The sequence below is a fragment of the Oncorhynchus mykiss genome, chromosome 20, assembly GCF_013265735.2.
Source record: "Oncorhynchus mykiss isolate Arlee chromosome 20, USDA_OmykA_1.1, whole genome shotgun sequence".
In the NCBI taxonomy this organism is placed as follows: Eukaryota; Metazoa; Chordata; class Actinopteri; order Salmoniformes; family Salmonidae; genus Oncorhynchus; species Oncorhynchus mykiss.
The window spans coordinates 3,862,510-3,889,045 of record NC_048584.1 but is presented as its reverse complement, the minus strand read 5'-3'; the positions used below and the strand labels follow the sequence as shown (position 1 = coordinate 3,889,045).

Here is a 26,536-nt window from a genome sequence, read left to right as displayed (position 1 = left end):
TTAAGGTGTTCAGAGGCTTGACCAGTGCAGGACAGGATATGACTAGGAAGACAATAACACAACACACTACTGCACAGTTAGACAAAAGAGCTAAGAATGAGTTAGTCCAAGCAAGGAGCAAAATTATTGATGTGTAATAATGTGATTGTTTTTGTGTATGTGATTGACTCTACATACAGTAATGAGAGAAAATTAATAGGGGTACACAGTGCTTGGAGAGGAAACATTCAATGTGCCAGTGGATGAGTGGGCACATGAAACGTGGCTTCAGTTCATGTCAGGAGAGAGTTGACAATGGTAGTGGAGTGGAGTGGTCATCACTTCTTAAATCAAGGAACAGGAGGGGACTTAGCTGGAAAACAAATAGCAGATACATTCCATTACAGCTGCACCATCGTAGGTTTGGACAACGAGTTTCTCTATGAAGTTAAACTGACATCTCAAAATGCATAATGTCAAACACAGACTGCGCATTTCACCCACACGACACCAAGAAACGCTCCTGATAAAAGCCCTGATATACCTGATGATAACTGACAAATACAAGCAGTCCCAGAGCAGTGGAACAATTTTGACCCCCTGGGGCCTGGTGTTTTTCATTATATGTTAACCTAACTAGGAAAACTCTGGACCCTATAAAGTATGACCGTGATTAATCAGTTGTAAAAAGGGTTTACATGGGCTATGGGACCAGTTATTCCTAATTAGGTCACATGGTTTAAAAACATTTCAGAAAAAAACTCCAGGCCCCCAAATTTAAAAAGAAATGCTCAACTATCACTCTTCACTCTTAATCTCTATCCAAAAAATGTCACCAAGCTTCTCAACACGTAGAACCACCGTAATGCTCTGCACAATCCCCCCAAAAATGATACATTGTAGAATAATAGTGAAGATATTAAAACCATGAAATAACACATATGGAATCATGTAGTATCCAAACAAATAAAAATATATTACGCTGATTCTTCAAAGTGGCCACCCTTTGCCTTGATGACAGCTTTGCACACTCTTGGTATTCTCTCAACAAGCTTCACCTGGAATGCTTTCCCAACAGTCTTGAAGGAGTTCCCACATATGCTGAGCACTTGTTGGCTGCTTTTCCTTCACTCTGCAGTCCAACCCATCCCAAACCATCTCAATTGGGTTGAGGTCGGGAGATGTGGAGGCCAGGTCACCTGATGCAGCACTCCTTCACTCTCCTTCTTGGTCAAATAGCCCTTACACAGCCTGGAGGTGTGTTGGGTCATTGTCCTGTTGAAAAACAAAATGATAGTCCCACTAAGCCCAAACCAGATGGGATGCCGTATCGCTGCAGAATGCTGTGGTCTTCATGCTGGTTAAATATGCCTTGAATTCTAAATAAATCACAGACAGTGTCACCAGCAAAGCAACCCCACACCTCCTCCATGCTTCACAGTGGGAACCACACATGCAGAGATCATCCATTCACCTGCTCTGCGTCTCACAAAGACACGGCGGTTGGAACCAAAAATCTCAAATTTGGACGCATCAGACCAAAGGACAGGTTTTCACATGTCTAATGTCCATTGTTTGTGTTTCTTGGCCCAAGTTAGTGTCTTCTTCTTATTGGTGTCTTTTAGTAGTGGTTCCTTTGCAGCAGTTCGGCCATGAAGGCCTACTTCACACAGTCTCCTCTAAACAGTTGATGTTGAGATGTGTCTGTTACTTGAGCTTTGTGAGGCATTTACTTGGGCTGCAATTTCTGAGGCTGGTAACTAATGAACTTATCCTCTGCAGCAGAGGTAACTCTGCATCTTCCTTTCCTGTGGCGGTCCTCATGAGAGCCAGTTTCATAATAGAGTTTGATGGTTTTTTTTTTTCTTGAAATTTTCCAGGTTCACTGTGACATGTCTTGACCATCATTAATATACCACCCTGCATTCCACTGCTGGCTTGTTTATGAAGCTAAGTAGGGTTGGTCCTGGTCAGTTCCTGGATGGGAGACCAGATGCTGCTGGAAGCGGTGTTGGAGGGCCAGTAGGAGGCACTCTTTCCTCTGGTCTAAAAAAATATCCCACTGCCCCAGGGCAGTGATTAGGGACACTGCCCTGTGTAGGGTTCCGTCTTTCGGATGGGACGTTAAACAGGTGTCCTGACTCTGAGGTCATTAAAACCTCTTATGGATAGGGAGACGCTAGCGTCTCAACTGGCCAATTGCCTGGGGACATGCAGAGTGCCAGATTCAAATAAAAAGCTATAAAATTCAAACTTTCATTAAATCACACATGTAAGATAGTCAATTAAAGCTACACTCGTTGTGAATCCAGCCAACATGTCGATTTTAAAAATGCTTTTCGGCAAAAGAATAAGAAGCTATTATCTGATAGCCTGCACCCATCTGAATCAGTAGTAAACAAAAGAGCTAGCATAGCAGGCGCTACACAAAACACTGAAATAAAATATAAAACATGCATTACCTTTGATGAGCTTCTTTTGTTGGCACTCCCAATATGTCGCAATTGTAAATGAGAACTTGTTCTCAACTTGCCTACCTGGTTAAATAAAGGTGAAATAAAATAAATAAAAATGTCCCATAAACATCACAATTGGTCCTTTTGTATGATTAACCTCTTGAACCTATAGGGGCGCTGTGTCATTATTGGATAAAAAGACGTGCCCGTTTTAAGCGCAATATTTTGTCACGAAAAGATGCTCGACTATGCATGGAATTGACAGCCTTGGAAAGACACAACTCTGACGTCTCCAAAACTGCAAAGATATTATCTGTGCATGCCCCAGAACTAATGCAACAGGCGAAACCAAGATGATGTTTCATACAGGAAATGCCCCGGATTCTGAAGGCGCATTTCATTAGCCATTTTCATGAATAGTTAACGTTGTGTTATGCTAATGAGCTTGCTGATAGATTTACACAATCCTGGATACAGGGGTTTTTTCGTAGCTAAACGTGACGCAGAAAACGGAGCGATTTGTCCTAAACAAATAATCTTTCAGGAAAAACGGAACATTTGCTATCTGAGAGTCTCCTCATTGAAAACATCTGAAGTTCTTCAAAGGTAAATTATTTTATTTGAATGCTTTTCTGTTTTTTTGTATAAATGTTGCCAGCTGAATGCTAACGCTAAATGCTACGCTAAATGCTACGTTAGCCATCAATACTGTTACACAAATGCTTGTTTTGCAATGGTTGAGAAGCATATTTTGAAAATCTGAGATGACAGTGTTGTTAACAAAAGCTAAGCTTGAGAGCTAGCATATTTATTTCATTTCATTTGCGATTTTCATGAATAGTTAACGTTGCGTTATGGTAATGAGCTTGAGTCTGTATTCACGATCCCGGATCCGGGATGGGGAGATCAGAAAGGTTAATTCCGTCCATATATGTCGAAAATGTCCATTTATAAAGCCCGTTTGATCCACTACACCTTCTTGGGATTGTACTCATCCTTCTTCTTCCTCCAAACACAGCGAGTGGAGTTTAGACCAAAAAGCTCTATTTTTGTCTCATCAGACCGTCTCCCATTCCTCCTCTGGATCATCCAGATGGTCATTGGCAAACTTCAGACGGGCCTGGACATGCGCTGGCTTGAGCAGGGGGACCTTATCTGTGCTGCAGATAATAATTTTAATCCATGACGGCGTAGTGTGTTACTAATGGTTTTCTTAATGACTGTAGTCCCAGCTCTCTTCAGGTCATTGACCAGGTCCTGCCGTGTAGTTCTGGGCTGATCCATCACCTTCCTCATGATCATTAATGCCCCACGAGGTGAGATCTTCCATGGAGCCCCAGACCGAGGGTGATTGACCGTCATCTTGAACTTCTTCCATTTTCTAATAATTGCGGCAACAGTTGTTGCCTTCTCACCAAGCTGCTTGCCTATAGTCCTGTAGCCCATCCCAGCCTTGTGCAGGTCTACAATTTTATCCCTGATGTCCTTACACAGCTCTCTGGTCTTGGCCATTGTGGAGAGGTTGGAGTCTGTTTGATTGAGTGTGTGGACAGGTGTATTTTATACAGGTAACGAGTTCAAACAGGTGCAGTTAATACAGATAATGAGTGGGGAACAGGAGGGCTTCTTAAAAAAAAAAACGAACAGGTCTGTGAGAGCCGGAATTCTTACTGGTTGGTAGGGGATCAAATACTTATGTCATGCAATAAAATGCAAATTAATTACTTTAAAATCATACAATGTGATTTTCTGGATTTCTGTTTTAGATTCCGTCTCTCACAGTTGAAGTGTACCTATGATAAAAATTACAGACCTCTACATGCTTTGTAAGTAGGAAAACCTGCAAAATCGGCAGTACATCAAATACGTGTTCTCCCCACTGTATATATATATATACTGTATATATAACACAGGGATGCAACCCAAACAAAAGAGCGAGTTGTAAACCCCTAACCAATACACAGGATGAGGCCCGTATTAACAAGAGCACAATAACACATAGCACGAAAGCTGATACAACAGAGCACAGGTACTCACAAGACCAGCGGACATGGGGACAATAATCGACAAGGACAATGGGGAACGGAGGGCACATACTAATCAGGGGAAATGGAAACCAGGTGTGCGTAATGAGACAAGACAGTCTGGGGTTGGTGATAATGAATCCAATTCAGTGACGCCTAGAAGGCGGGTGACGTAGACCTCCGGAGCTGGTGAACGGAATGAGCAGCAGTACCAGGGGGATCCGTGACAACAACAACTGATCTTACATAATTGTTCTTTCAGTACGCACGGACCATTCCAACTGTTTGTATTACAGAAATATTGTTTCATTATTCACCCTTTTGATGTCACCGTTTTGGCAGGAGGATTCTCCTTGTAACAAAGAGGTTTCATTCCCCTCTTGCAAAGCTCAAAGGCAGAGCTTCTACAAGGTATTTACAACCGTCATAAAACTACCAACTTCACCCCTCTCCCCCTATGTGGAGGGAGAGGGCGCTGTAGAGCGGACCCACATAACCCGATCCTCCGGCTCTTCACAGGAGAGTCATGACAACTGACATTCTGTCATTTTACTTTGCTTATTTGAGTTGTTCTTGACATAGAATGGACTTGTATTTAACCAAATATGTCTATCTTCTGTTTACCAACCCTACCTTGTCGCAACACAACCGATTGGCTAAAACGCATTAAGAATAAAGAAATTCCACAAATTAACTTTTAACAAGGCCTGTTAAATGAAATGCATTCCAGGTCACTACCTCATGAAGCTGGTTGAGAGACTGCCAAGAGTGTGCAAATCTGCCATCAAGGCAAAGGGTGGCTACTTTGAAGAATCTCAAATCTCAAATAAATTTTGATTTGTTTCACACTTTTTTGGTTATTACATGATTCCATTACATGATATGTGTTACGTCATAGTTTTGATGTCGTAAAAAAATAGTGAAAATAAAGAAAAACCCTTGAATGAGTAGGTGTGTCCAAACTTTTGACTGGCACTGCATCAGTTATAGACTCTCACTAAAGTGTGCAACAAATGTAGCATCTTACAAGTCTCGCCTCAAAATAGGTTAATGAGCCAGAAGCAACAATACCATGCACCCAGTAGTGCTCAAAAGTTTTAGGTGCTTTAAAAATACAGTGAGGTACCGTATTCTGTGGGGTTACAGTACCATTCAAAATACAGCCACTTCTTTACATTAATGTATTGTTAAACAAACTTTTATTTGGAATTTACGGAATAATTTACCAGTTAAGCTCAATTCAAATGAAAAGCATTTTTTTACGAGCGCGAACAAGGGTGCTCACGTTGGAAATAGAATGCATATGAGTGAATGAGAGAAATCGGACAGGCCACATGAGCCAACTGCGTCATAGTCCTTCAAATCATAAAGCAAGTCTACGTTTCTCACGTCTACTGGTAAAATAAATTGCGTTGGTTTGGTTGTTGGTAGAAAATGAATTGTTATGATCTTCCGTATTCTAAGTACACAAAAGATGTAGTTTAAAATGTTTTGGTCTGTTTATCAGTCAAATAGGCTACGTATTTGAAAACCATTGTATGATTTTGATCGGCATATAGTCAGGCTATGGCTGGAAAACTTGAGGACTCCGATTTCAAGAGAGAATACTGTTTATGTAGAAGAACAAGACTTAGTTGTTTATAAACTACTTGGGTTTATTAGCTACAACATCCTTGTGAGCTAGCAAAGAAACAACCTTTTAGCACAGCTCCAGTAGGACATCCAAGGTGAATCAAAAGGAACTCACAACAACTCCCTGGGGCTACATAGCGAACATATATAACTGTATATTATGTATTTTCATGACAATTACTTTGGCATATGAATTGTAGTGCATGTGTAGTGCATATGTAGTGTATGTGAATTGACACGCTACTCTCATACGCAAATTTCACACCATTTTTAGTTTTTATTTTATTTTACCTTTATTTAACTAGGTAAGTCAGTTAAGACCAAATTATTATTTTCAATGACGGCCTTGGAACAAAGGGTTAACTGCCTTGTTCAGGGGCAGAACGACAGATGTTCACCTTGTAAACTCAGGGATTTGCTTTTACCACCTTTCGGGTTACTAGTCCAACACTCTAACCACTAGGCTACCTGCTGCCCCATTGATGGGCTTCTCTTCGTGTGATTTTGGCTCTGTACGCAATTTACTGTAAATAATTAATACAGCACTTTACTGTTAGTTTTATTGTATAATACTGTAAAATAAAAAAACAGTGTGTATATATAATGTGTTTTAATTGTTTGGCCATTTTACATTTCGGCAACACTTTACATTAAAGGTACCTTTTATAAAGATAACTTTATTGTAAATTGTAACATACATTTATTTTCTGGGAAACAACGTATATTAAGGAACTATGACTAGTATGACATTGACACATTTTCCTGTGATACAGTCAAAATCCATCTAACACTGTTTTCATGCTGTCAGGGAGTTTTTCTTCTCTCTGTGACTGTGGCAACTAAATAATCTGTCACCAGGCCCTGCTAACCACATTCTACTTAAAAACCCAGACCACCTCTGTCAGAAAAGCAATTAAGTGTGAGGGTTCATTTGAATTTAAATGAGAATATATTACAGTGCCGTGAAAAGGGGGAGGAGGGCCACGTCAGGATGAAGGGAACACGAGTGCTCCTCTTTATCTATCACCCCAGCTCAGAGATTATTAGAAAATACTTGAATGCAGGGAGAGAGGGACGTGTGTGTGTGTGTGTGTGTGTGTGTGTGTGTGTGTGTGTGTGTGTGTGTGTGTGTGTGTGTGTGTGTGTGTGTGTGTGTGTGTGTGTGTGTGTGTGTGTGTGTATTTACTGACAGTCTTGTGAACAGAAGAACTGGGGATAACTAACATTAATATTGAAATAAACATAAGGTTGGGGTCAGAGAAGTGGGGAACGAAAAATTATCGCTGGCTGGGATGAAAAAACTAAATCAAGGCCAGACGGAGCAAATTTCAATCACATAACAAACCATGACATTGTCATCTTTCAATGACATTGTCATCTTTCAATGAAGTCTTCACCTCCCCCTTCTCCCCACCCTTGACTGGTTGTGCTACTCAGCAACTAGTTTTATACTAGTACCTACGTCACAATTAACCTCTGTCCACCCAAAACATCCCTATTTTGTGGACTTGGAACATGCAAGGCATTTTAGGTCTGTAAAGCCTATTGTCTGTCTCAATAACAATATTTATATGTTTGAAAAAAAGTTTTTTTTAAAGAAAATGGATTTTAGGGAGGTTCTAGTAATATAGCTGCAGTGCTCCAGTGGGTAAATCATGAGTGAGGGTTATGACTGTGTTTCATATAACGCTGTTCAATAACGCTGTATTGTCTTCCCACTCTCTTTCTCTCCCCCTTTCCTTCTCCCTCTGCCCATCTCCATCTCTCTGTGTATATCGCTCTACCTTACTCTTTCTCCATCTCTTCCCCCTTTGTGTCTCTCTTTCTTTCTTTCTCCCTATCTTATGCTCTGTGTCCTTGGATGGAGCAGCTGATGAACTGGGCATCAAGTTCATGGGTAAGGAAATGTTTCATTTGCACAGTAAATCACTCTTTTATTTTCTCTCGGCCAATCAGAAAAAAAGCTTTCACAAAACATACAATCCAGCAAAACTTTCTTTGCTCACCTTGGAAAATATGAATGTGCTCTGGTCACCATGGAAACACGGAGGAAGCAAATTAGATGTCTTCTATCAGCATGGAAGCGGGTATTGTGTGTGAGTGTGATGTATGGTCCTATAGGGCAACCAAAATAATTATCTCTGCAATGTGCTTGACTGTGTACATGTTTGCAAATGCATTGTCTATGTGGCATGTATGTTTGCGTGTTTGCAAGTGTTCTCCTGTGTGTGAATATATGCATTTATTTAAGATGGCATTTACCTTTACTACATCCCTGAAGTTTATTCCTCGCTGCACACTGTATACTCATTTAAATGGTTAGAAATGTCACATGGGCATGAACGCCATGTTTAATACAATAAAGCTATACCCTACATTCCAAACCAACTCCTAGCCCCTCAAATCAAATCAAATTTATTTATATAACCCTTCTTACATCAGCTGATATCTCAAAGTGCTGTACAGAAATCCAGCCAAAAACCCCAAACAGCAAGCAATGAAGGTGTAGAAGCACGGTGGCTAGGAAAAACTCCCTAGAAAGGCCAAAACCTAGGGAGGAACCTAGAGAGGAACCTAGAGAGGAACTGGGTGGCCAGTCCTCTTCTGGCTGTGCCGGGTGGATATTATAACAGAACATGGACAAGATGTTCAAATGTTCATAAATGACCAGCATGGTCAAATAATAATAATCACAGTAGTTGTCGAGGGTGCAACAGGTCAGCTCCTCAGGAGTAAATGGCAGTTGGCTTTTCATAGCCGATCATTAAGAGTATCTCTACCACTCCTGCTGTCTCTAGAGATTTGAAAACAGCAGGTCCGGGACAGGTAGCACGTCCGGTGAACAGGTCAGGGTTCCATAGCCGCAGGCAGAACAGTTGAAACTGGAGCAGCATGGCCAGGTGGACTGGAGACAGCAAGGAGTCATCATGCCAGGTAGTCCTGAGGCATGGTCCTAGGGATCAGGTCCTCTGAGAGAGAGAGAGAAAGAAAGAAAGAAAGAGAATTAGAGAGAGTATACTTAAATTCACACAGGACACCGGATAAGACAGGAGAAATACTCCAGATATAACAGACTAACCCTAGCCCCCCGACACAAACTACTGCAGCATAAATACTGGAGGCTGAGACAGGAAGTGCCAGTGAGTTGCAACAGCTTTTTCAAAAAACTTTGAGAGGAACGGGAGACTCGATATAGGCCGATATTTTTTTATATTTTCTTGGTCAGGGTTTGGCTTTTTCAAGAGAGGCTTTTTTTCTGCCACTTTTAGTGAGGTTGATACACATCCGGTGGATAGAGAGATGTTTATTATGTTCAACATAGGAGGGCCAAGTACAGAAAGCAGCTCTTTCAGTAGTTTAGTTGGAATAGGGTCCAGAATGCAGCTTGAAGGTTTAGAGGCCATGATTATTTTCATCATTGTGTCAAGAGATATAGTACAAAACACCTGAGTGTCTCCCTTGATCCTATGTCCTGGCAGAGTTGTGCAGACTCAGGACAACTGAGCTTTGGAGGAATACGCAGATTTAAAGAGTAGTCCGTAATTTGCTTTCCAATGATCATGATCTTTTCCTTAGAGAACTTCATGAATTTATTACTGCTGAAGTGAAAGCCATTCTCGCTTAGTTAGCTTTGCGACAGTATCAAAAATGCATTTTGGATTGTTCTTTTTTCCTCAATTAATTTGGAAAAACAGGATGATCGAGCAGCAGTGAGGGCTCTTCGATACTGCACGGAACTGTCTTTCCAAGCTAGTCGGAAGACTTCCAGTTTGGTGTGGCACCATTTCCGTTCCAATTTTCTGGAAACTTGCTTCAGAGCTCGGGTATTTTCTGTATACCAGGGAGCTAGTTTCATATGACAAATGTTTTTATGGGTGCGACTGCATCTAGGGTATTGCACAAGGTTAAATTGAGTTCCTCAGTTAGGTGGTTAACGATTTTTTGTCCTCTGGCATCCTTGGGTTGGCAGAGGGAGTCTGGAAGGTCTTCAAGGAATCTTTGGGTTGTCAGAGAATTTATAGCATGACTTTTGATGATCCTTGGTTGGGGATTGAGCAGATTATGTGTTGCGATTGCAAACATAATACAATGGTGGTCTGATAGTCCAGGATTATGAGGAAAAACATTAAGATCCACAACATTTATTCCATGGGACAAAACTAGGTCCAGAGTATGACTGTGGCATTGAGTAGGTCCAGAGACATGTTGGACAAAACCCACTGAGTCGATGATGGCTCCGAAAGCCTTTTGGAGTTGGTCTGTGGACTTTTCCATGTGAATATTAAAGTAATTAAAAATTTGAATATTATCTGCTAGGTCCGATAGGAATTCAGGGAACAAAGTGAGGAACGCTGTATATGGCCCAGGAGGCCTGTAAACTGTAGCTATAAAACGTGATTGCGTAGGCTGCATAGATTTCATGACTAGAAGCTCAAAATACGAAAACACTTTTTTGTAAATTGAAATTTGATATCGTAAATGTCAGCAACTCCTCCGCCTTTGCGGGATGCACTGGAGATATGGTCACTAGTGTAACCAGGAGGTGAGGCCTCATTTAACACAGCAAATTCATCAGGTTTAAGCCATGTATCAGTCAGGCCAATTACATCAAGATTACGATCAGTTCATTGACTATAACTGCCTTGGTAGTGAGGGAACTCACATTAGGTAGCCCTATTTTGAGATGTGAGGTATCACAATCTCTTTCAATAATGGCAGGAATGGAGGAGGTCTTTATTCCAGTGAGATTTCTAAGGTAAACACCGCCATGTTTAGTTTTGCCCAACCTAGGTCGAGGCACAGACAATGGGGATAGCTGAGCTGACTACACTGACTGTGCTAGTGGCAGACTCCACTAAGCTGGCAGGCTGGCTAACAGCCTGCTGCCTGGCCTGCACCCCATTTCATTGTGGAGCTAGGGGAGTTAGAGCCCTGTCTATGTTCGTAGATAAGATAGGAGCACCCCTCCAGCTAGGATGGAGTCCGTCACTCCTCTTTGTGGGTGAGTCCCAGAAAGAGGGCCAATTATCTACAAATTCTATCTTTTGGTAGGGGCAGAAAACAGTTTTCAACCAGGATTGAGTTGTGAGACTGCTGTAGAGCTCATCACTCGCCCTAACTGAGAGAGGGCCAGAGACACCCCTATTGCCTATAGGCACTTGAGTAGATGTGTAAGCAATATAGGGGTAGCTCCATTTTTCCATCTTGTCACAATATTGCTTATGTAATAGATGTACTATCAAATTGCTAGCTTTTTGTTAGCTTAATTGGCCAAGACGTTGTAAAAAAATCAACTCACATTTTATTTGTCACGTGCCGGTGAAATGCTTACTTTCAAACCCCTAAATATTACGTACACGCTGGGAATCAGAAAGCAGGTGCAAAAGTTACAAAAGTTACAAAAGCACAAACATGTGAAGAGTACTGAATGTGAGAGACAATCACTAACCCCTAAGGATTGATGAACACAGAGGGCACAAAAGGGGAAGTAATCAGGAAAGTGATGAAGTTCATGTCTGCCAGATGATGAGGCGCATGTGTGCCAGGTGTGTGCAATCATGGGTTGCCAGGATCGGTGATTAGTAAACCAGCGATGTCAAGCACCGGGGTGGTGGAGCAGGAGTAGACGTGATTACCCCCCCCCCAACGTGCGGCTCCAGCCTTACGACGTCACCGGCCAGAGGGACGGCCCCGAGGGGGAGGAGCAGGCCGGTCCGGACCGAGAAGGTGGAAATCTCGGATGGTGTTGGGACCAGAATGCGTCCACAGGAACCCAACACCGCTCCCCTGGACCGTACCCCTCCCAAGTCCACCAGGTACTGTAGTCGACTCCCATGATGTCCGGAGTCCAGTAGGGATCTGACAGCATAGGCGGGGCCTCCCTTGATGTCCAGGGGTGGTGGAGGGGTGTCGTGGGGGACGGCATCAGCCAGGGGACCAGAAACCCTGGCCTAAGGGAAACATGAAAATATTGTGAAATCCGGTAGTTAGTGGGGAGCTAGCTGTAAATGGTATGTTTCCTCATTGACCCTCCGGAGGACTTTGAAAGGTCCCACAAACCGAGGGCTCAGCTTCCGGCAGGGCAGGTGGAGCAGGAGGTTCCTGGTGGAGAGCCAGACGCAATCACCAGAATGGAACATGGGAGCCTCACTGTGGTGGCTGTCCGCCTGCTCCTTCTGTCACGGGTGGCTTGTTGGAGCCTCACGTGGGATGCGTTCCAAACCTCCTCTGTGCACCAGAATCACTCGTCCACTGCAGGGTCTTTGGTCTGGCTCGGGGTCCATGAGGCCAGGGCCGGCTGGTACCCCAGAATGCACTGGAAGCGAGACAGCCTGGTGGAGGAGTGACGAAGTGAGTTCTTGGTGTATTCCGCCCAGGGAAGGAACCGGGTCCACTAGCCCTGCCGGTTCTGACAGGGACTCCTAAGGAACCTCCCAGCTCCTGGTTCATCCTCTCCACATGCCCGTTGGACTGAGGCTGGTCCCCGGAAGGGAGGCTGACCGTGACACCCAGCTTCTATATACCCGTAATGTGAATTGGGGGTCACGGTAGGAGATGACGTTACCCGGAAGGCCATAGAGCCATAGTGCTCCACATGCTAGAACAGTGCATCAGCGACCTGGATAGCGGTAGAGAGACCAGAGAGAGGGATAAAATGACAGGATTTAGAAAATCGGCCACAAAAACCATAATAGCAGTGTAACCATCAGAAGAGGGGAGATCAGTGATGAAATCAATGGACAGATGAGACCATGGTTGCTGTGGCACGGGAAGGAGTTTGTGCCGGGAAGATTTGGACTGGGTACATATGGAACATGAGATTACATAATGGGCGATATCCTGTGCCAAGGTGGGCCACCAGTACTTCTCTGAGAGGGATTGGGTGGTGCGGGTGATTCCTGGGTGTACAGCTGCGAGGGATGTGTGTGCCCAGGTCAACAGCAGATTTCTAACCCCCAAGGGAACGTAGATGGTTTCTGGAGGGCAGGTAACAGGAGCAAGTTCCATCTCCAGAGCCTTGCGGATGTCCACAACTACGTCCCAAAACACGGGGCCAATGATACGGGAGAATTGATTGATGGACTGGTGGGCACTCACAGTACTCTCAACCGGCGTGGAACCACAGTATACAGGGAAGCAGGTCATCTGACATCCTGGACCCCAGGTAGTGATTTTCTTGCTCGACCATGATGGGGTTGTGACGTTGGAGCCATTTGAGGCCGAGGATTACCTTGTGTACAGGTGCTTGGACAGGAAAAGGAGAGCAGATATGATGTTAAATTCAGGGAGGAGGCGAGGGCCTGGTCGATAAAGTTCCCAGTGGCACTTGTGTCTACTAGAGCTGTGGAGACAACACTTGAGGGACAGCCAGCCAGTGAAATAGGAACCATAAAAGGTTTGGCGGAAAACAATGATAATGGAATAAACACGCCTACCCTGGAAGACGGAAGATCCCTCTGCTCCAGTGAACCCCGGATTAGGGTGCACCGGACACTGCTGAAGCTGGTTCCCCTCCTGGTCGCAGTAGGGACAGAGCCCCAGCTGTCTCCGGTGAACCTTCATGGGTCTATTCTCTGTCTCATGACAGCCAATGGAGGGAAACGAGTTGCGAGGTGGACACTGGCGCTCCCGAAGAACGTTATCCAGATGGATGGCCATTGAGAGGAGAGCGTCCAAGGATATGTTGTCATCCTGACATTCCAACTTCATTTGGAATTCCTCGCAGAGTCCATTGTGGAAAAGATTGCGGCTTGCTGGCTCATTCCATCTGCTGAAGGCTGCCACCGTGCAAAAGGTGAGGGTGTACTCTGCAGTGGTTTGGGCACACTGCTGGAGCTGGAAAATAAGCTCACCTCCCTCTCTGACATCTGGAGGATGGGCAAAGACCGCCCTGAACAGAGCCATGAACCTCTCATACGCACCCAGCTCTTCCTCTCTTCTCTCCCAGATGGTCATAGCCCATTCCAACGCCTCTCCGGTCAGCAGGGAAATGACCAGGGAAACCTTGGACCACTCAGTGGTGGGGGCTCCCATCTGATGGACAAAATAGAAGGAGCACTGGAGTAGGTAGCCACATAATTTTGAACGAGTACAATCATATTTCTCTCGAAAGGACAGTCGGGCATCGCTGACCCGGCCGGACAGCTGGGTTGGCTGGGCGTCTGGCTCACTGTGACGACCCGTGGTAAGAGAACCTTTGATATAGGTATGGAGAATGCAGAGAACCTCCTCCATGGTCGTAACCAGTTTTGCCAGCTGTTCGCGGTGCTGATAAAAATAGATTACCTTGTTCGTTAACCATCTGGAAGAGGGTTGAATCTTCTGCTACTTCCATCTTGCTGAGGTGTTGTTCTGTTATGTATAAGCCGGGAGTCAGAAAGCAGGTGCAGAAAGTAGGTTCAATACAGAACAGATATAAAATAATCTACTTGAACCGTGGACTGAACGTGAGAGACAATTAATAACGCCTAAGGACTGATGAACACAGAGGTGAAGTAATCAGGGAGGTGATGAAGTCCAGGTGTGCCTAATGATGAGGGGCAGGTGTGCGTAATGAAGGTTGTCAGGTGTGGGTAATGATGGGTTGTCAGGGCCGGTGGTTAGTAGACCGGCGACCATGTGCACCGAAACAGTGGAGTAGACTTGACATTAACCAACAATGCAGTTCAAGAAATAGAGTTAAACAAATATTTTCACAATACAATAAAAGTAACGCAATAAAATAACAATAATGAGGCTATATATATATATATACAGTGCCTTGCGAAAGTATTCGGCCCCCTTGAACTTTGCGACCTTTTGCCACATTTCAGGCTTCAAACATAAAGATATAAAACTGTGTTTTTTTGTGAAGAATCAACAACAAGTGGGACACAATCATGAAGTGGAACGACATTTATTGGATATTTCAAACTTTTTTAACAAATCAAAAACTGAAAAATTGGGCGTGCAAAATTATTCAGCCCCCTTAAGTTAATACTTTGTAGCGCCACCTTTTGCTGCGATTACAGCTGTAAGTCGCTTGGGGTATGTCTCTATCAGTTTTGCACATCGAGAGACTGACATTTTTTCCCATTCCTCCTTGCAAAACAGCTCGAGCTCAGTGAGGTTGGATGGAGAGCATTTGTGAACAGCAGTTTTCAGTTCTTTCCACAGATTCTCGATTGGATTCAGGTCTGGACTTTGACTTGGCCATTCTAACACCTTGATATGTTTATTTTTGAACCATTCCATTGTAGATTTTGCTTTATGTTTTGGATCATTGTCTTGTTGGAAGACAAATCTCTGTCCCAGTCTCAGGTCTTTTGCAGACTCCATCAGGTTTTCTTCCAGAATGGTCCTGTATTTGGCTCCATCCATCTTCCCATCAATTTTAACCATCTTCCCTGTCCCTGCTGAAGAAAAGCAGACCCAAACCATGATGCTGCCACCACCATGTTTGACAGTGGGGATGGTGTGTTCAGCTGTGTTGCTTTTACGCCAAACATAACGTTTTGCATTGTTGCCAAAAAGTTCAATTTTGGTTTCATCTGACCAGAGCACCTTCTTCCACATGTTTGGTGTGTCTCCCAGGTGGCTTGTGGCAAACTTTAAACAACACTTTTTATGGATATCTTTAAGAAATGGCTTTCTTCTTGCCACTATTCCATAAAGGCCAGATTTGTGCAATATATGACTGATTGTTGTCCTATGGACAGAGTCTCCCACCTCAGCTGTAGATCTCCGCAGTTCATCCAGAGTGATCATGGGCCTCTTGGCTGCATCTCTGATCAGTCTTCTCCTTGTATGAGCTGAAAGTTTAGAGGGACGGCCAGGTCTTGGTAGATTTGCAGTGGTCTGATACTCCTTCCATTTCAATATTATCGTTTGCACAGTGCTCCTTGGGATGTTTTAATGCTTGGGAAATCTTTTTGTATCCAAATCCGGCTTTACACTTCTTCACAGCAGTATCTCGGACCTGCCTGGTGTGTTCCTTGTTCTTCATGATGCTCTCTGCGCTTTTAACGGACCTCTGAGACTATCACAGTGCAGGTGCATTTATACGGAGACTTGATTACACACAGGTGGATTGTATTTATCATCATTAGTCATTTAGGTCAACATTGGATCATTCAGAGATCCTCACTGAACTTCTGGAGAGAGTTTGCTGCAATTAAAGTAAAGGGGCTGAATAATTTTGCGCGCCCAATTTTTCAGTTTTTGATTTGTTAAAAAAGTTTGAAATATCCAATAAATGTCGTTCCACTTCATGATATACATGTACATGAGTACATGATATACATGAGTACATGTCCAGATATATATACCCCCTATATATATATATATATATATAGGGGGTACCGGTCCTTAGTCAATATGCGGGGGTAATGGTTAGTTGAGGTAATTTGTACATGTAGGTAGTGGTAAAGTGACTATGCATAGATAATAACAACGAGTAGCAGCAGTGTAAAAACAAAGGGGGGTGGGGGTGTCAATGTAAATAGTCCCGCTGACCATTTGATTAATTGTACAGCAGTTTTATGGCTTGGGGGTAGAAGCTGTTAAGGAGCCTTTTGAACCTAGAATTGGCGCTCTGGGCGCTTGCGGTGTGGTAGCGTAGAGAACAGTCTAGGACTTGGGTGACTGGAGTGTTTGACAATTTTTTGGGCCCTCCTCTGACACCACCTAGCATATACAGTGGAGCAAAAAAGTATTTAGTCAGCCACCAATTGAGCAAGTTCTCCCACTTAAAAAGATGAGAGGCCTGTAATTTTCATCATAGGTACACTTCAACTATGACAGACAAAATGAGAAAAAAAATCCAGAAAATCACATTGTAGGATTTTTAATGAATTTATTTGCAAATTATGCTGGAAAATAAGTATTTGGTCACCTACAAACAAGCAAGATTTCTGGCTCTCACAGACCTGTACCTTCTTCTTTAAGAGGCTCTTCTGTCCTCCACTCGTTGCCTGTATTAATGGCACCTGTTTGAACTTGTTATCAGTATCAAATACACCTGTCCAAAACCTCAAACAGTCACACTCCAAACTCCACTATGGCCAAGACCAAAGAGCTGTCAAAGGACACCAGAAACAAAATTGTAGACATGCACCAGGCTGGGAAGACTGAATCTGCAATAGGTAAGCAGCTTGGTTTGAAGAAATCAACTGTGGGAGCAATTATTAGGAAATGGAAGACATACAAGACCACTGATAATCTCCCTTGATCTGGGGCTCCACGCAAGATCTCACCCCGTGGGGTCAAAATGATCACAAGAACGGTGAGCAAAAATCCCAGAACCACACGGGGGGACCTAGTGAATGACCTGCAGAGAGCTGGGACCAAAGTAACAAAGCCTACCATTAGTAACGCACTACGCCGCCAGGGACTCAATTCCTGCAGTGCCAGACGTGTCCCGCTGCTTAAGCCAGTACATGTCCAGCCCTGTCTGAAGTTTGCTAGAGAGCATTTGGATGATCCAGAAGAAGATTGGGAGAATGTCATATGAACAGATGAAACCAAAATATAACTTTTTGGTAAAAACTCAACTCGTTGTGTTTGGAGGACAAAGAATGCTGAGTTGCATCCAAAGAACACCAGACCTACTGTGAAGCATGGGGGTGGAAACATCATGCTTTGGGGCTGTTTTTCTGCAAAGGGACCAGGACGACTCATCCGTGTAAAGGAAAGAATGAATGGGGGCATGCAATGTGAGATTTTGAGTGAAAACCTCCTTCCATCAGCAAGGGCATTGAAGATGAAACGTGGCTGGGTCTTTCAGCATGACAATGATCCCAAACACTTGGAGGGAGTTGAAAGTCCGTGTTGCCCAGTAACAGGCCCAAAACATCACTGCTCTAGAGGAGATCTGCATGGAGGAATGGGCCAAAATACCAGCAACAGTGTGTGAAAACCTTGAAGACTCACAGAAAACGTTTGACCTCTGTCATTGCGAACAAAGGGTACATAACAAAGTATTGAGATAACTTTTGTTATTGACCAAATACTTATTTTCCACCATAATTTGCAAATAAATTCATTAAAAATCCTACAATGTGATTTTCTGGATTTTTTGTCTGTCATAGTTGAAGTGTACCTATGATGAAAATTACAGGCCTCTCTCATCTTTTTAAGTGGGAGAACTTGCACAATTGGTGGCTGACTAAATACTTTTTTTTTTACCAGTGATGTCTGGGCCATACTCACTACCGTCTGTAGCGCTTTACGGTCGGATTCCAAGAAAGTGCCATACCAGGCGGGGATGCAACCGTTCAGGATGCTCTCGATGGTGCAGCCGTAGTACTTTTTCAGGATCTGGGGACCCAGGCCAAATCTTTTCAGCTTCCTTGGGGGTAAAGGGTTTGTAATGCCCTCTTCATGACTGTCTTGGTTCGGACCATGATAGTTTGTTGGTGATGTGGAAACCAATGAACTTGAAACTCTCGGCCCGCTCCACTACAGCCCCGTCGATGTTAAAGGGGGCGTGTTCGGCCCTCCTTTTCCTGTAGTCCATAATCCTCTCCTTTGCCTTGCTCAAGTTGAGAACGAGGCTGTTGTCCTGGCACCACACTGCCAGTTCTCTGAAATCTCCCTATAGGCTGTCTCAACATTGTTGGTGACCAGGCCTACCACTGTTGTCTCATCAGAAAACTTAATGATTGTGTTGGAGTTGTGCTTGGCCATGCAGTCATGGGTGAACAGGGAGTACAGACTAAGGGGACTAAGCACGCACCCCTGAGGGCCCCTGTCTTGAGGATCAGCGTTGCAGATGTGTTGCCTGCCCTTACCACGTGGACGTGGCCCGTTACAGAGTCCAGTATCCAGTTGCAGAGGGAGGTGTTTAGTACCAGGGTCCTTAGCTTTGTGATGAGCTTGGTGGGCACTATGGTATTGAAAGCTGAGCTGTAGTCAATTAACAGCATTATCACATAGGTGTACCTCTTGTCCAGGTGGTAAACGGCAGTGTGGAGTGTGATTGAGATTGCTTCATCTGTGGATTTGTTGGGGCAGTATGCGGATTGGAGTGTTTTCCGGGAAGATGGTGTGTGTGTGAGCCATGACCAGCCTTTCAAAGCACCTTATGAATACCCATGTGAGTGCTATGGTGCGGTAGACATTTAAGCAGGTTACCTTTGCTTTCTTGGTTACAGGGACAATGGTGTTCTGCTTGAAACATGTAGGTGTTACAGACTGGGTCAGGGAGAGGTTGAAAATGTCAGTGAAGACAGTAGCCAGTTGTCATTTAGTCAGTCTGGTAGGCTTGCGTCACTGGGCAGCTCACGGCTGGGTTTACCTTTTGTAGTTTGTAATAGTTTGCAAGCCCTGCCACATCCGACGAGCATCAGACCTGGTGCAGAAGGATTCAATCTTTGTCCTGTAGTGATATTTTGCCTGTTTAATGGTTCGTCTGAGGGCATAGTGGTATTTCTCTAATGGGTCCGGATTAGTGTCCCGCTCCTTGAAAGTGGCAGCGCTAGCCTTTAGCTCGGTGCGGATGTTGCCTGTAATCCATGGCTTCTGTTTGAGATATGTGCGTACGGTCATTGTGGGGACGACGTCGTCGATGCACTTATTGATGAAGCCGGTAAAGGGGTGGTATACTCCGGAATTTACTTTTTAACATTTATTTAACCTTTATTTAGCCAGGTAGGCCAGTTGAGAACAAGTTCTCATTTACAACTGAGACCTGGCCAAGATAAAGCACAGCAACAAAAACAACAGCGTTACATATGGGATAAACAAACGTACAGTCAATAACACAATAGAAACATCTATGTACACTGTGTGCAAATGTAGTAAGATTAGGGAGGTAGGCAATAAATAGTCCATAGTGGTGAAATAATTACAATTTAGCATTAACACTGAAGTGATAGATGTGCAGATGATGTGCAAGTAGAGATACTGGGGTGCAAAAGAGCAAAAAAATAACAACATGGGGATGAGGTAGTTGGGTGGGCTATTTACAGATGGGCTGTGTACAGGTGCAGTGCTTGGAAAGCTGCTCTGACAGCTGATGGGGGGGCTTTACCTAGCAAAGACTTATAGATGACCTGGAGCCAGTGGGTTTGGCAATGAACATGTAGCAACGGCCAGCCAACGAGAGCATACAGGTTGCAGTGGTGGGTAAAATATGGGGCTTTGATGACAAAACGGATGGCACTGTGATAGACTGCATACAATTTGTTGAGTAGAGTGTTGGAGGCTATTTTGTAAATTACATCGCTGAAGTCAAGGATTGGTAGGATAGTCAGTATTACGAGGGTGTGTTTGGCAACATGAGTGAAGGAGGTTGTCTTGCGAAATAGGAAGCCGATTCTAGATTTAATTTTGGATTGGAGATTCTTAACGTGAGTCTACAGTCTAACCAGACACCTAGGTATTTGTAGTTCTCCACATATTCTAAGTCAGAACCTTCCAGTGTAGTGATGATAGTCGGAGTGGCGGGTGCGGGCAGCAATCGGTTGAAGAGCATGCATTTAGTTTTACTAAGAGCAGTTGGAAGCCATGGAAGGAGTGTTGTATGTCATTGAAACTCATTTGGAGGTTTGTTAAACCACCAGTTAAGCCAGCTGAGGTCTCCACATGGTTTACTAATGGTCGGTAACAGGCTGATTGGTAACAGGCTGAAATTTCATAATTTGGTCCGATATACTTGGATGTGTACTGTTAGCGTATGTTGCTGGCATGTCATCCCTAAGTTTGCGTATCTAGCAAATGAAAAAGTCCTTAAAGTAGTTGGCAATATCAGTGGGCTTCATGATAAATGAGCCATCTGATTCAATGAATGTTGGCGCTGAGATGGCTTTCTTCCCCCAAAATGTCATTTAAGGTGCCCCAAAGCTTTATACTATGAGTCCTTATGTAATGGATCTTTGTTTCATAGTATGGTTTATTTTGTATTTTTATTTAGTTTAGTCACATAATTTCTTAAGTTGCAGTACGTTTGCCAATCAGTTGGGCTGCCAGACTTATTTGCCATACCTTTTGCCTCATCCCTCTCAACTGTAATATTTTTCAATTCCTCATCAATCCAAGGGGATTCAATAGTTTTTACAGTAATTTTCTTACTGGGTGAGTGCTTATTAGTAACTGGAATAAGCAATTTCATAAATGTGTCAAGAGCAGCTTCTGGTTGCTCTTCATTACACACATCAGACCAACAAATATTCTTTACATCATCAACATATGAATCACTACAAAACTTATTGTATGACCTCTTATACACTATATTAGGCCCAGCCTTTTGAAGTTTGGTTTTCCTAGATATGGCTATTATACTGTGATCACTACATCCTATGGATTTGGATACCTCTTTAAAGCAAATTTCTGCATTAGTAAATATGTGATCAATACATGTTGATGATTTAATTCCTGTGCTGTTTGTAACTACCCTGTTAAGGTTGACTGATAACCTGAACCAGGTTGCTGGCACTGGTTACAGTTTGACATTTTGTCTTGAGTGGGCAGCTTGATGATAGCCAGTCAATATTTAAATCACCCAGAAAGTATACTTCTCTTTTGATTTCACATACATTGTCAAGCATTTCACACATATTATCCAGATAATGACTGTTAGCACTTGGTTGTTTATAGCAGCTTCCCACAATAATGGGCATTATGGGGATGCAGATAAAACTGTAGCCTTATTACTTCAACAGCACTTACCATTAGATCGTCCCCAAGCTTTACAGGTATGTCTTTTTGGTAGATTTTATAACCATGTATTGCTACCACTGTATCATCAAAGGTATTATCTAAGTGAGTTTCAGAGTCAGAATATTAATGTCATCTGTTACAAGCAAGTTATTCACTTCATACCTGTTTCTTAGGCTACGTTTGTTAGTATGGGCTATTTTTTAGCACTTTTCTGGGTTGCTTGATTGTTTTTAATGCTTTACTGGGAGGTTAATCAGAGTAGACTTACTCATGTTTTTTACATTGGAGCTAATAGTACAGGGTGGGTCAGCTGCACAAAGCGGTCTTCCTACTAGGACACACCGCCTTAGTGCTAACAGTGTAACACTGGTTCATAGGCTCATGATTACTGTAGACAATAGCTGTAGGATTAACATAATTATTCTGTGTAATTGGGGCTACATCAAGTAAATTACTTACGTTGTGTTTGCCAATGCCCTTAGGATAATGTACATTTGATGCAGAATTATGACTGTTCATTGTCACAATGATAGGGATTAACTGAGCTGGTCTTGGATCATTTACCAGTCATTGTTTCAATGCAGCTTTGAAATGACAGAGTCCAGGAGCCAAGATGATTTGGATGGACTGTAGAGTATCTTCTGTTTCCAGGAGGTGTTAAAGTTCTCTATAAAAGTGACTCCAGCAGAGTCCAGCAGATGTTGAGTTGAGATGTCTTGATGTTGAGATGTGTCTGTTACTTGAACTCTGTGAAGCATTTATGTGGGCTGCAATTTCTGAGGCTGGTAACTCTAGCGAATTTATCCTCTGCAGCAGAGGTAACTCTGGGTCTTCCTTTCCTGTGGAGGTCCTCATGAAAACCAGTTTCATCATAGTGCTTGATGGTTTTTGTGACTGCTCTTGACATTTTCTGTATTGACTGACCTTCATGTCTTAAAACTTCTTCAGGATTGGGGGCAGCATTTTCACATTTGGATGAATAGCGTGCCCAGAGCGAACTGCCTCCTACTCAGTCCCAGATGCTAATATATGCATATTATTGTTAGTATTGGATAGAAAACACTCTGAAGTTTCTAAAACTGTTTGAATGATGTCTGTGAGTATAACAGAACTCATATGGCAGGCAAAAACATGAGAAGAAATCCAAACAGGAAGTGGGAGATCTGAAGTTTGTAGTTATTGAACTCAGCTCCTATTGAATTCACAGTGGGATATGGGTTATGTTGCACTTCCTAAGGCTACCACTAGATGTCAGCCGTCTTTAGAAAGTTGTTTCAGGCTTCTCGTGTGAAGGGGGGCCGGATGGAAGCTGTTTGACTAAGGGGTCTGCTAGCAGCCTTGTTCTCAGTCACGCGCATTTCACATGAGCGGTATCTCTCGTTCCATTGCTTTTCTACAGACAATGGAATTCTCTGGTTGGAACATTATTGAACATGTATGATAAAAACATCCTAAAGATTGATTCTATACTTAGTTTGACAAGTTTCTTTGACCTGTAATATAACTTTTTGAACTTTTCGTCCGACTGGACCTGAAAGCGCTTTGGATTTGTTTTTATTTTATATTTTATTTTACCTTTATTTAAGTAGGCAAGTCAGTTAAGAACAAATTCTTATTTTCAATTTTCAATGACGGCCTAGGAACAGTGGGTTACCTGCCTGCCTTTACCAAACACCCTAACAAAAGAAGTTATTTGGACATAAATTGACATAAATGATGGACATTATCGAACAAAACAAGCATTCAACTGTGATTCCTGGGAGTGCATTCTGATGAAGATCATCAACGGTAAGTGAATATTTATAATGTTATTTATGACTAATGTTGACTGCGCAACATGGCGGATATTTATTTTGGCTGGTTTGGGCTCTGAGCGCCGTTTATGCTTTTTCCGTAAAGTGTTTTTGAAATCTGACACAGCGTTTGCATTAAGGAGAAGTGTATCTAAAGTTCCATTCATAACACTTGAATTTTTATCAACATTTATAAAGAGTATTTCTGTGAATTCATGTGGCTCTCTGCAATATCATTGCATGTTTTGGAACTAGTGAACAGAACACGCCAATGTAAAATAAACATTTTGGATATAAATATGAACTTTACCGAACAAAATATATATGTATTGTGTAACATGAAGTCCCATGAGTGTCATCTGATGAAGATCATCAAAGGTTAGTGATTCGTTTTATCTCTATTTGTGCTTTTTGTGACTCCTCTCTTTGGCTGGAAAAATGGCTGGGTTTTTCTGTGAGTTGTTGGTGACCTAACATAATCGTTTGTGGAGCTTTCGCTGTAAAGCATTTTTGAAATCAGACACTAGCTGGATTAACATGAATTTTATCTTTAAAATGGTGCCTAATACTTGTATGTTTGAGCTTTCTGTTGATTTGTATTTGGCGCCCTGCAATTTCATTGGCTGTTGGCGAGTGTTTCCGCTAGCGGAACCTGTCCTAGACATGTTAAGGTAATGATGGACTGTCGTTTCTCTTTACATATTTGAGCTGTTCTCGCCATAATATGGACTTGGTCTTTTACCAAATAGGGCTATATTCTGACAACACAAATGACTGGCTAAAACGCATTAAGAATAAAGAAATTCCACAAATTAACTTTTAACAAGGCCTGTTAAATGAAATGCATTCCAGGTCACTACCTCATGAAGGTGGTTGAGAGAATGCCAAGAGTGTGCAAAGCTGTCATCAAGGCAAAGGGGGTTACTTTGAAGAATCTCAAATATATTTTGATTTGTTTAACACTTTTTTAGTTAGATGATTCCATATCTGTAGAAAATAGTTTAAAAAAAGGTAAACCATGGAATGAGTAGGTGTGTCCAAACTTTTGAGTGGTACTGTAAAGGGGGAACTATGTAAAAAAGTGCTGGAGTACACTGCCAAAACAACAACAAATGTGTCACTGTCCCAATACTTTTCGGAGCTCACTATACATCTCTCCATTCCTAACATCTCTGTAGATGCAGAAGAGTTGCATACATATAATTTTTACTATATGCATAGCTAATTAGCTTGCACCAGGTATGTAGGAATAGTTAGCACATTAGCCTACTTATATGTACAGTGCACACTAAATAAGAATCTGTCCTCGGTTGAAACACTATCTACCGTGTTCCAAACTGCCTCTGGATGCAACATCAGTACAATAACTGTTTGTCGGGACCTTCATGAAATGGGTTTACATGGCCAAGCAGCCGCACAGAGGCATAAAATCACCATGCACAATGCCAAGCGTCTGCTGGAGTGGTGGAAAGCTCACCTCCATTGGACTCTGGAGCAGTGGAAAGGCGTTCTCTGGAGTGATGAATCACGCTTCACCATCTGGCAGTCCGACCAATTAATCTGTGTTTGGCGGATGCTAGGAGAACGCTACCTGCCCGAAAGCATAGTGCCAACTGTAAAGTTTAGTGGGGGAGGAATAATGGCCTGTGGTGGTTTTGTGGTTCGGCCTAGGCCCCTTAGTTCCAGTGAAGGGAAATCTTAATGCTACAGCATACAATGACATTGGAGACGATTCTGTGCTTCCAACTTCGTGGCAACAGTTTGAGGAAGTCCCTTTCCTGTTTCAGCATGAAAATGGCTCTGTGCACAAAGCGAGATCCATACAGAAATGGTTTGTCGAGATCGGTGTGGAAGAACTTGACTGACCTGCACAGAGCCCTGGCCTCAACCCCATTGAACATCTTTGGGATGAATTGGATGAATGAAAAATGGATGAATGTGTGCACCTTAGTTCACAATTAAATTAGGCCTTACTGAGTGATAAGGAGGGTGAAGAGGTTGATTTTGAAAGACAATAGTGTAATGGTGAGTTGGTGTTATGCCTATTTATCAGCAGCAAATAATTTGACTGCATGCCTTGCTGGTTGATACAATTCTCCTTTATGTTTTACTTTGTAAAAATAAGCTGTTATGGGACTGTTCTATTTTAAATAACTGTAAGGGAAACAAAAACACGTTACATGCTGCAGAAGGCAACCTTTTGATTTCTATATCAACTCAGCAAAAAAAGAAACATCCTCTCACTGTCAACTGCGTTTATTTTCAGCAAACTTAACATGTGTAAATATTTGTATGAACATAACACGATTCAACAACTGACATAAACTGAACAAGTTCCAAAGACATGTGACTAACAGAAATTGAATAATGTGTCCATGAACAAAGGGGGACTCAAAAGTAACAGACAGTATCTGGTGTGGCCACCTATTGCAATAAGTACTACAGTGCATCTCCTCCACATGGACTGCACCAGATTTGCCAGTTCTTGCTGTGAGAAGTTACCCCACTCTTCCACCAAGGCACCTGCAAGTTCCCAGACATTTCTAGGGGGAATGGCCCAGGGCCTCACCCTCCAATCCAATAGGTCCCAGACGTGCTGGCCATGGCAGAACACTGACATTCCTGTCTTGCAGGAAATCACACACAGAACGAGCAGTATGGCTGGTGGCATTGTCAAGCTGGAGTGTCATGTCAGGATGAGCCTGCAGGAAGGGTACCACGAGGGAGGATGTCTTCCCTGTAACGCACAGCGATGAGATTGCCTGCAATGACAACAAGCTCAGTCCGATGGTGCTGTGACACACCACCCCAGACCATGACGGACCCTCCACCTCCAAATTGATCCTGCTCCAGAGTACAGGCCTCGGTGTAACTCTCACTCCTTCAACGATAAACGCGAATCCGACCATCACCCCTGGTGAGACAAAACCACGACTCGTCAGTGAAGAGCACTTTTTGCCAGTCCTGTCTGGTCCAGCGAAAGTGGATTTGTGCCCTTAGGCGACGTTATTGC

The 26,536-nt window shown here is 43.0% G+C and overlaps 1 protein-coding gene across 1 annotated transcript in view; it reads left to right on the top strand.

Moving 5' to 3' along the window:
- The window catches only part of LOC110498826 (pro-neuregulin-3, membrane-bound isoform-like), a 323,361-nt gene that overhangs the window by 204,468 nt on the left and 92,357 nt on the right, over positions 1 to 26,536 (top strand). The window contains exon 4 of the mRNA XM_021575470.2: positions 7,962 to 7,988. Coding sequence (XP_021431145.2) covers positions 7,962 to 7,988 — 27 coding nt within the window. The remainder of the gene's footprint in view (positions 1 to 7,961; positions 7,989 to 26,536) is intronic.